This window comes from Podarcis vaucheri, assembly GCF_965113315.1.
Source record: "Podarcis vaucheri genome assembly, chromosome: 6".
NCBI classification, from domain to species: Eukaryota; Metazoa; Chordata; class Lepidosauria; order Squamata; family Lacertidae; genus Podarcis; species Podarcis vaucheri.
This window is the reverse complement of record NC_138764.1, coordinates 65,382,508-65,396,020: the sequence shown is the minus strand read 5'-3', so window position 1 is coordinate 65,396,020 and position 13,513 is coordinate 65,382,508. Positions and strand designations below refer to the sequence as shown.

The 13,513-nt window shown below is 41.2% G+C and overlaps 1 protein-coding gene across 14 annotated transcripts in view; it reads right to left on the bottom strand.

Annotated features, from left to right (window-relative positions):
• The window catches only part of NFASC (neurofascin), a 185,333-nt gene that overhangs the window by 25,243 nt on the left and 146,577 nt on the right, over positions 1–13,513 (bottom strand). For 7 of the 14 annotated variants that reach the window (XM_082228115.1, XM_082228109.1, XM_082228117.1 and 4 more), the window contains one exon: positions 11,821–11,835. The exons of the other annotated variants lie outside the window; for them this stretch is intronic. In XM_082228115.1, the coding sequence (XP_082084241.1) occupies positions 11,821–11,835 (15 nt within the window). The remainder of the gene's footprint in view (positions 1–11,820; positions 11,836–13,513) is intronic. 14 annotated transcript variants of the gene reach the window in all.

The window sequence follows — 13,513 nt, the reverse complement described above, 5'->3', positions numbered from 1 at the left end:
CACACAGAAAAACAAACAAACAAACACACACAAAACATACAATTCAGGGGCAAAAAGAACGAAGCCATCTGCAAAGAGGACAACAAAGCCTGAGTTTCGCTTTCTTTCCTTGGCACACTTTTGACTAACAACAGTTAATACAATTCAGCTGCAGAGTGGGCAGGTGTGGGAGAGTCCTGGAATCCATCAAATAAAGGCGCATGCAAAACCTTCTGTAGGCAAGTGCACTGTAAACATATGGGCAAAGCAGCAGAAAGTGGGAGGCATTGGCTTAAAACAAATACTTGCCCACAAACATGCTATTTGTTTTTAGGTTCCATTCACTGACTGAACAGAATGCTTCTCTTGGTTGTGAGAGCATTAGGGCACTCCAGCCCCTGCGGACAGCAAATATAGGCTTAACTGGACTGAAAAGCAAGAAAATGCATACATATCTCCGTGAGATAACGTGAGAATGGGCCTGACTCCTCAAAATGAAGCAACTTGTATGATACAGCAAGTAAAGTTTTCCTCCCTCGACACTGAAATAGGAAACTTCAAGAAACAATGCAGAACAAGAAACTGTAATTCAGCCTTTTAATGTTAAGAGTAAGACATGTGGAAACCACAAACAATGAACTTAACTTCTAAGTGGTTTTCACCATTCTAAAGCTACTATGTTTAAAACATAGCTATTTTAAGACTCAGTAGGTTGCCAAATAATGCATCTAAAGAAAATACACAATACAGTTTCACATGTGAATGCATTTATAATGTGATCCTGTATATATCTGGGCCTTATTCCCATGTAAACAGATCACAGCTTTAGCTCATGAACATGTGTTTGTTTTCGAACATATAGAAGAAATAAATACAAATAGCCTTTATGTATCCTCTTGAATACTTCTGATATTTCCTATGGTGGCTTCCAGCTTCTGGAATGCTCTCCCCAGGGAGTTCACCTGGAACCTTCGTTACCTATCTTTAGTGGCCAGGCAAAAACGCTCCTATTCTCCCAAGTCTTTGGCTAATTAAACAATCTATGGCCTTTTAAAGTGTGTATGGGGTAGTTATTCTTTTTGTTTGTTATTATGGTATGTATTTTTGTGTTTTTATATTGTAACCCACCCTGTGATCTTTGGATGAAGGGCGGTATAGAAATTTTATAAATAATAGTAATAAGAGTAAGAACTCTTATACAGGTGGGACTTAGCTCAGGGTTAAAATACTAAAGGGACACAGGTGGCACTGTGGGTTAAATCACAGTGCCTAGGGCTTGCTGATCAGAAGGTCAGCAGTTTGAATCCCCGCGACGGGGTGAGCTCCCGTTGCTCGGTCCTTGCTCCTGACAACCTAGCAGTTTGAAAGCACAAAGTGCAAGTAGATAAATAGGTACCACTCCAGTGGGAAGGTAAACGGCATTTCCGTGCACTGCTCTGGTTCACCAGAAGCGGCTTAGTCATGCTGGTCACATGACTCAGAAGCTGAATACCGGCTCCCTCAGCCAATAAAGTGAGATGAGCGCCGCAACCCCAGAGTCGGTCACGACTGGACCTAATGGTCAGGGGTCCCTTTACCTAAAATACTAAAGTAGGGAAGGGAAGAAGATTGTCCCATTTCTGCCAAATCAAAAGGTTTTCTATATTCTTCAAAAGCACTAGGTTTTGATAATTTTTTGGCAGGAAGCATATTGTGCTAAATGGGCCATCGGCAAGGTAAATCCTATTCTCTTAAAAATGACAGAATTTGGCCTTAAGCAGGCAAGTCACCTTTAAACAGACAATTAGATTTTAAAACTCTTAGCAAAATAGAATGATCCAATTTGTTGTGGACCAGGCAGAGGAAAAATTAAATTAACACTGCACACCCTGAACTGTAGCGAAGGCATTTCTCAGTTGACAGCTTTCTGACAATAGAATTTTGTGCAGATCATACATTTTCCCTACTTTTAAGCTCTGAAGCAACATGAAATACTTATCACACAGATTCTCACACCTTGCAAATTATTTATTTTAGATGAGGTTGGACTGCAAATTGAAGCCCATTCCCACACTCCAATCCCCACATTGTGTTAGTTAAAAAACCCAACAACCCTAGTTTTTGTAGAATCACACACATGCTGTAAAATATATATACCACTAGAAATAATTGTAATGTTAGTCTGTAGATAAGGAACAGTTTTAAGCTGGTCTGCTTACTTCAGCATCAGTGCTGTATACTTGCTCTGTCTGTTTAAGATTTTTGGCAGAGCAAGCTGAAAATGGAATTTAAGGCATTTTTAGTCTTGCCTGAATTCTCCCGGGGGGGGGGGGGTCAGGACCTGAATCCCAAAAAGGATATGAATGGGAAGAGAAATAGTGCTTTTGGTTAATAACATTGTAAATGGACTCTTTGTTAGTGAATCCTAGATGAAATAAGATGGTCTGGGTTAAGACCAGAGGTCAGGCTACATTATGAAAATGGACCTTCCTAACTGCAGAAAGTCTTACTAGCCGTTTTGGCTTTGTTATATTGCTCTCTCTGCAAAATGTCTCTGAAAACCCTTGGCTGGTTTGCTGTAATACAGATTGCTTCTGAAATTTAAACACATGGTAGAAAGTAGCTCAGCTACTGGGTACCGCTCTACCTATAAAAACTACTGCACACTTTGATGGCTTTTGTTTGTCTGTTTTTGTAAAAATTAATATCAGAATATTTAACGCTGGAACTTTAAATATAGCCCACTTAGTGATCTAATCCTACAGAATACTAGGTTTTGTCACTCTCATAATGTGGAAAGATCACAGCTGCAAGCTTCAATCAACTAACCCAGGGATGTGAAACCAGCTAAAGCTTTAATGACCAACTAAAAATCTGCACAATTAATCAGCTAGGCCAACAAGTAACAGAAATCTCACATGGGGAGTCCTGAATGCTTCAATAATGTGCAACATACCATTTCTCTCCTCCCTTCACTAATTTGGACTAAACAGAATTTGCTCCCCCCCATCCTCATTCCAGTTTGTATCTGGGAGGCAAACTATAGCTTCCAAGGAACAAACCGCTAACAGTGCTCGATTGAAATCAGTGGGCAGGATTCACTTAACCAACCCCATCAGCAGAAGCCCTGTGTAATGACTTGCACTTGCACAATGGGGCTTCCTCCTCCCTTCCAAAGTACCCCCCAAAAAATTGGTTGGGGTTTTTTACCTCAGAAGAAACCCCAGAATAGTGCCTCGGGGGAGAAGACCAGGCAGGGGGAAGAGGGAGCCTGACTGCACATCGAATTCCACTCAGTATGTCTTTTAAACCTAGATCTTGCATAAAACTGATAGGCTGTGAACTTAAGGTTTTCCCCTAAGCCATTTTGTTTCTGATGACTTGCTGCAATCGGGAAAATTCCATATTCTCAATTTCCTGTTTTTAAAAAATGAATGCCAAATTGGTGGGCTTTTAATTCTAAACGATGTAACGTAGCTTTCATTTGTTACACTTCCAAACTCTCCGCACGTGACTGAAAGTGTCCTTTTCCTTCACCCCAAGCCTGACTTCCCAGTCACAAGAAGCCAAACAAGGCTTTAAATCTTGAGGATTTCATTGTTGTTAACAGTCTTGCCATCTCTCAAAGTTCACTATATATAATGAGTTGGCTTAAGTGCCCCTTTTATCATCTGGCTTTCGACCTCCTCTGGGTCCATGAGGGTCAGACGCTTGATATTCTCCAACAGAGTGAGGGTTGGAGAATTACTCCAGCATTAAAACGAAAACACACGTTCTCATGAATTTCTATAACAAATGAGGTTTGGAGTGAAAGATTAATTAAATACACTTGAGATAATCACAAAAGCTGTCTGGACTACAAATGGCTCCCCTGCTGCAGAAGAAGCACTTGCAGGTTCACCGAGGTGGACACACACATGGTTTTTTGTCTTTGAAGGAGCTTGAACAAAAGATGCATGGCACCAAAAGAGAACCAGTACATAAAATCAGAGACCAATGGAAATCATCACACTATACAGGTAATCTTCCTGCTGCTTTTGTCCAACAACATAATAGGTGTAAAAGAAATGAAGACACCAAGCAGCCAACAATACTATCTATATTGCAGGATCTTCATGATAAACCAAGTGTTCAATTCAACATCACAGCAGATGCCACAGCGATAGCATTTCATACCTTCATGCAAAAGCACAGCAAATGCAATAAAGTCACTTTAAAGTGTGTAAGATTTGTCAAACAACACTGAAGAAAAACCCAGAGAAAGTGCATTATATAACCAAGGAACTCAAGCTTAGGAAAACTAGCATGTATACTTTATAGAATATGACAGAGGGAAAGTGGAAGAGTCTGAGTTCTCTTAGGGCCTTTCTGCACTTACCGTTATAGTGGTAGAGTTGTTAGGTTTGGGGCACTTTTTGGCTACACAAGATTGGCATTATTTAGCTAGTATTCTGGAATAATGTACTAAAGAAGCTGCCTTTTCTTGTGAGGCCAAATAAATAAATAAATAAATAAATAAATAAATATTCTGACTCGGGAAAGATCCAAAATGGATCTTTGTGTGACATGTGAACAAGCATTGTCCTATTTTCTGTGTGGAGGGTTGGTGGTGGTGGTTTGGGAGGAATCTGTTTCCCAACACTTCCATCTGATGGGTGCAAGCAGTTTAGAGGAGAGCTTTGGCCAATGTAGAGTCCAAGTCAAAGTACTGTCCTGACAGCAATCATTAGCTGCATGCAAAATTTCATTGCAGCAACTAGGTTTGCAGTAGCTCAGGCAGACACGTAATTCCTCTTCTAGTCTCCTAGACAACCACAAAAATGCAATTCTGGAATACTAGGCATTAAATAACCTGCCCTGAAAAAGAAATCCAGGAAAGGGCTACCCATGCCCAGAATGCCAACATTTTCTGGCTGAAGGAACATGAGGGTGTGACTACAGCCATGGAACAATTCTCACTTCAGATGCAACCTTTACTTTTTTGTGGAGAAAAAAACCAGCCCTTAATCTTTATTAGGAATCAGATTTGTTACTGAGCTCTCTTCCTGAAGCTTCTGATTTCACTCACCATTTAAAACTGTACTCCGCTTTTCACCTGACATGTTTCCTCAGATGCAAAAAAGTTATTTCCTGCAATTCCTAGAACTTTCTGTGGCCTAAGGTAGCTGGTGTTCACCGGAGCTACTCTTCTTTAACTGGGTCCAACAGCAGTCACACAAAGTACTTAGTACAAAAAGCAGGTCCACCAAAATGATTATCTTGGGGTAGCACAACTGCATTGTATAGCACAACTACGGCAACCATTGCTGAATGTTTACTTTAAAAGAGGGTGGGGAATCAAGCCCTGTTGTCATAAAGATAAAGCTGCAAAAAAATGTCCAATCTTTGGGCTTCATGTTTGGATGGATATGAAATTAGATTCACAGATGCTGGCAGGTTCCCTGCTGTGGCAGTAGGAAGAGAAAGACCTAAACTGGCCAGATGGAGAAAGAGGGAAGCAAAGGGTAGCACTGGAGAGTGGTTGTGTGGGTTTGGTCCTAATCCTAATAAAGGTATTCCTTCATTTGCTTCTGAATATTAAACACATGACAGAAAGAAGCTCAGCTGCTGGGTACTGAAGGGCGAAGGAGGGGACTGGCTTCTCATTTGAAATCCAACCCTTTAATGAGGGTGCACTGCGGGCTTAAAGATAAAGGGAGCCTTTGATCAGAAGCAGAGCCTTGCTGCATATGAGGAGTGACAAAGACATACTGTGAAGGGCAACGGACACTTGGGCAGCCATCTAAGGGAGTTGTGCAAGCACACAGTGTGTGGTATTGGAAGCAGCACCTGAGCCATAACCCTCCTTGTGTCACTATGAGGACTTCAGGACTTTGAAGTCCTGTCCCTCTTCTAACGTACTTGGGTAACGTAACCATTATCAACCCGCAGGGGAGAGGGGAACTTTGAAAACATACTAAAAGGAAAAATCTGATTTTAAGATAGATCCCACTAAGGTGACTATTTTGGCAGCAGAACGCTGCATAAAAGACAATGTCCATTCAGCCACTTTAAGGTCCCAACAGATAGTCATGGCCAGGTATTTCAGCTGTTTTTTAAGGACATCAAATGTGGGTTTGGTTTTGAAGGTGCTGTCAGCTGAAACCACTGGCTCGCTTGCCTTTGACTATCAAAACCTGATGTTTAATACTTCCATCTGTCATTTGCTTAAACCTGCATTTGTAGCTGTATGATAAAACTGTGTCCCTGGAATGCTGGAATAACGTTGAGTTTCTGTCCATCTATCCTATTAAGGGTCCATAAATTAGCCTTGCTGAACCTGGTGATTTATATATATGTTTACTACAATTCCCATCAGGTCCTGTCAGTAGAGCATCAGGTTTAGGAAGGGTGTCATGGAGCAAGTTTGCTATCCAGTGCTCTAACCACTATTGTGCACAATTTACCCTTCAGCAAGGATTAACTTTGGCAAGGAGTGACAAGCATTTGCTGGAACCGTGCGCTTCCCTTGATGCCAGTGATGCAGCTAAACCAAGTGCACTAGAGGCAGGCTTTTCTTACACAATTTATAGAACAGCATGTCTGGGTTTATTGCCTTGGTATGTTCCTTGAGACTGTTTAATTTCTATGGTGTAAGAGTCAGTGAAAGCAGGCTGAAAGACACAGATGTGCAGCTTTCTAACTGATTAGCTAAAAGTAAATGAAACCAAGAGACCCTCACTAAGTAATGATTTTCCCCAGAGTAAAGGGCTCCACTTATGTTCATAGTCTCAACCTCTATACCCAGATACAAATGCTGGCTGCTTTCATTAGCAGAGACGAGAACACAGAATTTGAGGCTCTGCCTAATTAAATTCAGCGTATTATTACTGAGCCTGCTTCGACAAATATACAGGCTGAACGGGGAAGGTGGGGAATCTGTATGCAGAAAGAGATACAAGTCTATATTTCACAGAGATCTATTGCATTCATACTGATTACCCAAACTTCAATTTGATGCAAAGAAGGACAATGCTCATGTACCTAGAATAGCTGGACTGAAGAAGGAATTTTAACAGGTGCAGGTCGTTAGGGAGGGGTAAGAAAAGCTGTACCTGAGGAGCCTCTTCAATACAAGTTATTTCATACAGGAGTTCTGACCTTTATATACAGTCATTCTATCTGTGATGGCTAAGAGGAAGGGAAAATCAAGACAACACGCTGAGGCTTAAAAGCTGCAGAAATGCAAGGAGCAAAGTCTGAGAGCAAGGTTGTTCTAGATAATTGGAGGATGACCTCTATTTGCCAGAACAGCAAGCAATAGGTACACACAGCACAATTTCCTTTGGTAGTGAGATAACCACATATATTCCTTATTTAAACCAATACACATGGTACTCAATGTGTTAATAACTTCTAATTCAGCAGGTTTTGTTTTGTTTTTTTTTTTGTCCAGTCCCCTTAAAATTAAATGTAGCACCTTAAAGGCTCAAGGTAGAAATGTTTCCCTACTAGATGCTGAACATTTCCAGTTTTCAATGTTGAACGGGCATCCATTCATTTACTTTTATCCTACTAAACTGAAGTAACTGCTAGAAAGGCATGGAACTCAGTTGAAATTTCTCCATCACTAATAGTGTAATCTCTATGTATGTTTACTCAGAAGGGAGTTCAATGACACATGCTCTCTGGCAAATGTGTCTAGTGCTGCATCTTTAAAAGTACACTTCTAGAGCCCTAGTACTGCCATGCACAAAGGAAACAACTAGACACACACGTACTATTATTTAATTATTCAAAGAAGATTCTAATGGGCTGTTAACAAGAACTGCCTTCCCAGAGTGTGTGTACAGCACTTGTAGACTTGGGAAGGCTGGATGAATATTTTATAAACACTGATGGGGAGCCAAACCTATTTCCAGGAGAGTTTTCCCTTGCTTTGGCAATGTGAGGAAATTGAAAGAGAAATAACCCATTAATTTGCTCCAAGTCTAACGACTGCAAAACAAACAAACAAACAAACAAACAAATAAATAAATATGCAGACATGTAGTCATTCAGTAAGTGATATAAGTGCCAAATTGAATGAACCACAAATGTGAGGACTGAAATATGGCTCTGCTGAAAAGCTAATCATCTTAGGCTTGTATCAATATAGCACTAAGTAACCATCCCTCCGGCGTAAGGATTCATGCTTGCGCAACAGGACTTTCTGCCCCTCTGTACCCTCTCCAAATATGCTCCAGAGAGTGGGGGAACCTGCAGGAAAGATTTAGGGGCCATGCATGGAGAGGTGAGAGAAAATCCTGTTGTCCGTGTAAATCCTTGTGCTGGCTGGATGGTTACTTAGCGTGACATTGAATACAAGCCAATATCCTCATGTCAATCTCTACCCTTGATTTTGAAGCATTTATCTCCCATTTCTGCATATGGGGAAAGACTAGCAAATTCTTTATTTTCTACCAGTGGACATCCAGTCTTTTTCTTCTTGACAAAGAAATTTGTCAAGAGCTTGCTTTATAAACTTGGTGGAGTTTATAAAGCAACAGCCCAAATAATGTGCTACCCAGTCCTATTCCACAGAAACCAGTGGCTGATGCTTCTTAGGCACAGAACCAAAAATTCTAAAACTTATTCTTTCAAGAGTCAGATCTTTCTGTGATTTTAGTTGTAACTTCTTACACATTAGCAAAACTGCCTCTCTCTAGCAGAAGAGCCAGAATCAATCACTTATGGACTAGTTGTACTGCATAACAAAAAACAAATTGATCCAGATTTATCCTTAGCAAATGAAACTACAATCCTTTAAATCAGGGTTGCAGGACAGCAAGGCAGACAACTCTAATAAACCACTTTCTTTCATCAGAGCACACTGCTGGATTCCTAAGTGTGCGTGAGGAATGTCAAATCCTTCCCTGTCCCTAATGTAAACCTTAGGTCTAGCTCATACAGTGGCTAATATCACATCATAAAGAAAACATGGAACTAAGAGCCTTTTGCTCATAGTGCACATGTCAACATTCATAGGATCTTGGCAACCACACATGCATTTACTCTGTAGGAGCTGCAAAACACCGCTCATAAGAGCTAATAATTTTAATGTATGCCGTGCTAGACTGGCATCCTTTTAAACCAAATTGGACAGGCCCTTTTTATGTAGGCCATGCAACTGTTTTCACACTGTGGTCCAGCAACCCCTGAAGTTTCAGTCCATCTAAATGTACAGCTTTGTTCTATTCAGTTTGTACATCAGTACAAAATATGCTAGACTAAAGGGCAACTGTCAGCTTTAGAGTCTGAGTAAAAGGCTTTTTTGTTTTGACATTGCACAGAATATTGCTCTGGTTCTATCAATTTTATGTCTCCTAAATTGTCAGACTTGGGTTTCTTGACACTTTCCAGTTTTGATTGTTAATATTATTAGATCTCATGATTCTAGTCTACACAGTAGTTCTTCTGGAAAGCATAACAAAAACCTTACGATTCCCTTTCCAAGGTGGGATGTGTCTGACTTCAAGCAGTAAAAATCTGTCTGCTATTTGCACAAACAAAACATGGGTCAGGGTGAAGCCAAAGCTGGCCTATATAATGCTACATTCATACATGCTCAAATAGAGCCTAGATTAGATTCAGGTATTATTGGTGCTGTTCAGGGATGAGTTTGTTTAACATCAGAGGTCCACAAATACAGTAATCACAGTTTACTAGCGGCAAATTTGAGGAGGGTTGTAGCTCAATCATTGAACATCTACCTTGGATTCAGAATGTCCCTGGTTCAATACAAGATCTTTCCAGGTAGGGCTTTGGAAAATCCTTGCCTCAAACCCTGGAGAGCCATTGCCAATCAGTGCAGGCAGTACTGAGCTAGATGGACCAATGGTCTGACTCAGTATAAGGCAACTTCCTATGTTATTATTGGTTGTCAAGCTCCGGGACCAACTCAGCAATAGAGGCAAATGAGTCAACTCCATGGAGTTTCAAGATCTCAAGGGTGCCAGCCTCAGCCATGTCTGAGAGAGAGACAGAGAGAAAGAGAGAGACAAAGAGAGGTGCTGCCCATGTTTTAAAATGAGGTTCACAGTTGCAGCTTGCAGCTGGATTACATCCCCTGTATTTCAAGGTTCTTCTGAGCTCTATCAACTTTACATGGCTCGATTATAATTATAATAGGGAGGAGTAATGAATGCAAAAAATGTATTCTGATCCAAAAATGTATATTGGTCCAATTTAAAAGCATGATCTGATGCACATTTACTCACAAGGAAGCCCTGCCAAGCCCAACCCAAAATGTGTGGGCACTTGGTTATCCTAGAGCAGAAATATAATTTTGGTTCTTTAATGATCAAGAATAGATCAATCTGCTACCCTTTGTATTGCTGGGAATAAAAATACAGTTAAAAAGGTAGGAGGGAGGATCTATACATAAGGAAAGTAAGTTTGCAAAGTAATATCAATTAAATAGTTACAGCAAAATATGGCAGGGGAAAGCATCAGCAGGAAATACAGCCCAAACCCTACTAAAATATTCAAATCCAATGCAAACAAAGACTTTAGATGGGGCAAGAATGCTAGAGAGTGAATTATTTCTCTCTCATCCTGTGAATGTAGCAGCTTCTGTAAGCTCAACAGGAGGGTGAAGCCTTTTCTTGCTCAGGATTCAACTAACCCCAGAATACCAAGGGCACCAAAATGCATTCTCATTTCCCAGTGTTCTGTGTTTGTGACTCCTGCCAACTGAGATTTCCCAAGCCAAAAGGGGCCTGTTTTTATTATTGCGGTGAACAAACTTTGAGTGCTGGGGACACAAGGGTTCAGGGACACTCTTTGGTTCTCCACAAGCTGGGCTACAGAAAGCTCCTTACACCTGCAATCTGATCAGCAGACAGTCTCTGGCATCTGCTGTCAAAAGAAATTTGGTGCTGCCCTTTTGCCTGTCAGCCAGACAACCCCTGGAAAATAATGGGGGGGGGATTGCTTTGTGTCTGACTAACATTCTCAGGAGAACAAAACAACTCCCACCTCCAGTTGTGACCAAAGGCAAATGTGGACCTTTCTATGATGCAACTGAAAAATGGATGCTGTTCTAGAGGGACACATTTCCAAAACTAGGGCACTTTTAGACAAATTTTTAGAGTGGAAAACAATAGCTGCTCTCATGTTATAGGTTAGGGTGCTATAATGAACATAACTTTGAAATGCAACCTGGTGAGGATCTTTTCTTCTTTTTAAAAATGCCTCTTCCATGTTATAGACTGTTGTTAACACTAGGATCTAGAGTAGGGAGAGGCAACCTGATGTCTTTTCCCTGGAAAAGCACCCTGGTCCACTCATGGAGCAACGCTCCTACGGATGCTTCACCTTCTGGTTGGTCACTGTAAGAACAGGATGCTGGACTAGATGGGTCCTTGGCCTGATCCAGCAAGCTTTTCTTATGCTCTTAACACATGTAGCTTGAGGGAATGGGGCAAGCAGAGGATGGGGCCTCTGGCCTGCATGTATGCAGAAGATGGAATCTTTCATTCACAGACAGCCTTCAGTTCTCCCCTTTGCGCATAAACACATGCAACTTCTCTGTATCTCAGTGTTGTTAAGTGGTAGCAACAGCAACAAAAAATGCAGAAGCCTATCATGCATACATGCGCAGCAGCAGCAGCAGCAGCAGCAGCAATAGCAGCTCAAACATTATGGTCAACCCTTTCAATGGACCCATTCCCTACATCAGAAAGAGTAGGCTATCTGCCAATGCATCTGTCTATACATTCTCTCCCCCACTGAAAGGGTTAACCTGGTGCATGCTTATATAATGCCAGCGCTCCCAAGAGACAAGCCTTCAGCTCACACTGCCCCATCATGCCTGTGTAGTCTGCCAGCTTGGTACAGTACCTGAGGTTGGAAGAACTTCAGAGTGTGCAGCGCCAAACACAGGGAAGGGGAACATGAGGAAAGAAGGGAAAGAGAGAACACAGGAATATATAAAACCACAGCACAAACATGGTACATAAACATGGCAGGCTGAGGCTGTAATAAAGAGAAGGTGTGTTAGTCCTCCATATCCCATGGCTACCCCCAGCCAATCTTTACCATAAATGACAATCCAAACCAATGCAGGGAGACACAGCTGATTTGCTTTCCTTCACTGTATCTTCATTTCTTGTTCCGCAGTTTGTGGTTTTAAATTCAACAAAATGGGTCTTTCGCATCCTGTCAGCTTCCATTTGAGTCCCCTAAATGTCAGGACAAATTCTATTCTACTGCAACTTGGCTGCAAGCTCATTATCGATTCTTAGACACTTATGATGGATGAGACAATAGGCAATGCAAATAACCACAGGAATACTGTATTTCATTCGCATCCCCTGGCTCAAATAACGTCTGTGAGAAATGGAAGCTGTGGCTTGGACCTTTATTTCCATTTATAAATGCCTCCCCTGCATCGGTAGGAGAAAAGAAAATTGGCAAGGCTCCCTCTAGGCAACATGCTTTTGTGCAATTCCAAATACTTAGCTGCGTATTGCGGAGTGTCTGATGGGCCTAAACGTTCTGCCTACGGAGACTGCTCAACATTCATTAATAATTTGAGTGGTATACATCTCCGCTATTATTTGAAGATCCTGCAAAACCTCACTCATGAGATTCCACTGAGGGACAATTCCCTTGACCCACAAGATCACTACAGTATTTATGAAATCTTTGCTGAATTCCAGTTGTGTTGCCACATACACTGAGGCAGTCTTGCATTACCAACACCACATGCAGAAGTCAATGTAGTTTTGGGTTTTGCGCACTGCTTTGAATACTCACAAAACAACAATAATCACAGTATGAAGAATCTTCTGCATCTGGTGGCAGTCTGCACACTGTCACTTTAACACATGACAGCTATGGGTAGAGTTCAGCATGCAAATGAAAGAGGACCTTGGCTACTAGAATGCTACCAGGAGGGTGTTTTTCTTTTTCTTTTTTAAGCATAAAGCCACAGTTCACCACCTCTGTTGTTCAAACTGTTCAGTAAGTTCCAGGGCCTACAGAGCTCTGACTCTCTTTGGCAAAGCAAGTATACCTGGGTATCTTGGAAAGATAAGCAAAGGTTTGGGAGAAAGAAAGAGTAGTTTTGAGTATATCAGACCTTTTCAGAATATCGTTATTTTATATGAGTATGTGTGTGTGTAGTTGTTGTTTTAAAGCAAAAGCCTGGGAGACACTGGACTCGATTACTGTGATGCAAACAGCATCAGCAATAGAGTAATTGCCTCAATTCAGACATAACAGTAATTCATGGTTTGTCATTATGAGAATTAGCCAAGTAGGCTTGCTTGTTCCTCCTTCCCCTTCCTTTCTCCACTGAACACAAGGGGAGCAGATTTGAAGCTTTTACTTCAAATTTGTGCTAAACCATACGTATTCATTTCATCTAAATGTGGCAAGCTATGGTTTATGGAAACCATAATTTACAATAAAACTAGGATCTCAAATGAGAATCTAGCTGTGGTTTGGTATCCCAATTTGATTGTAAACAACGGTTTGCATGCAACAGTTTGCCACATTCTGTTGAAATGACAAACCATGGTTTGTTGCA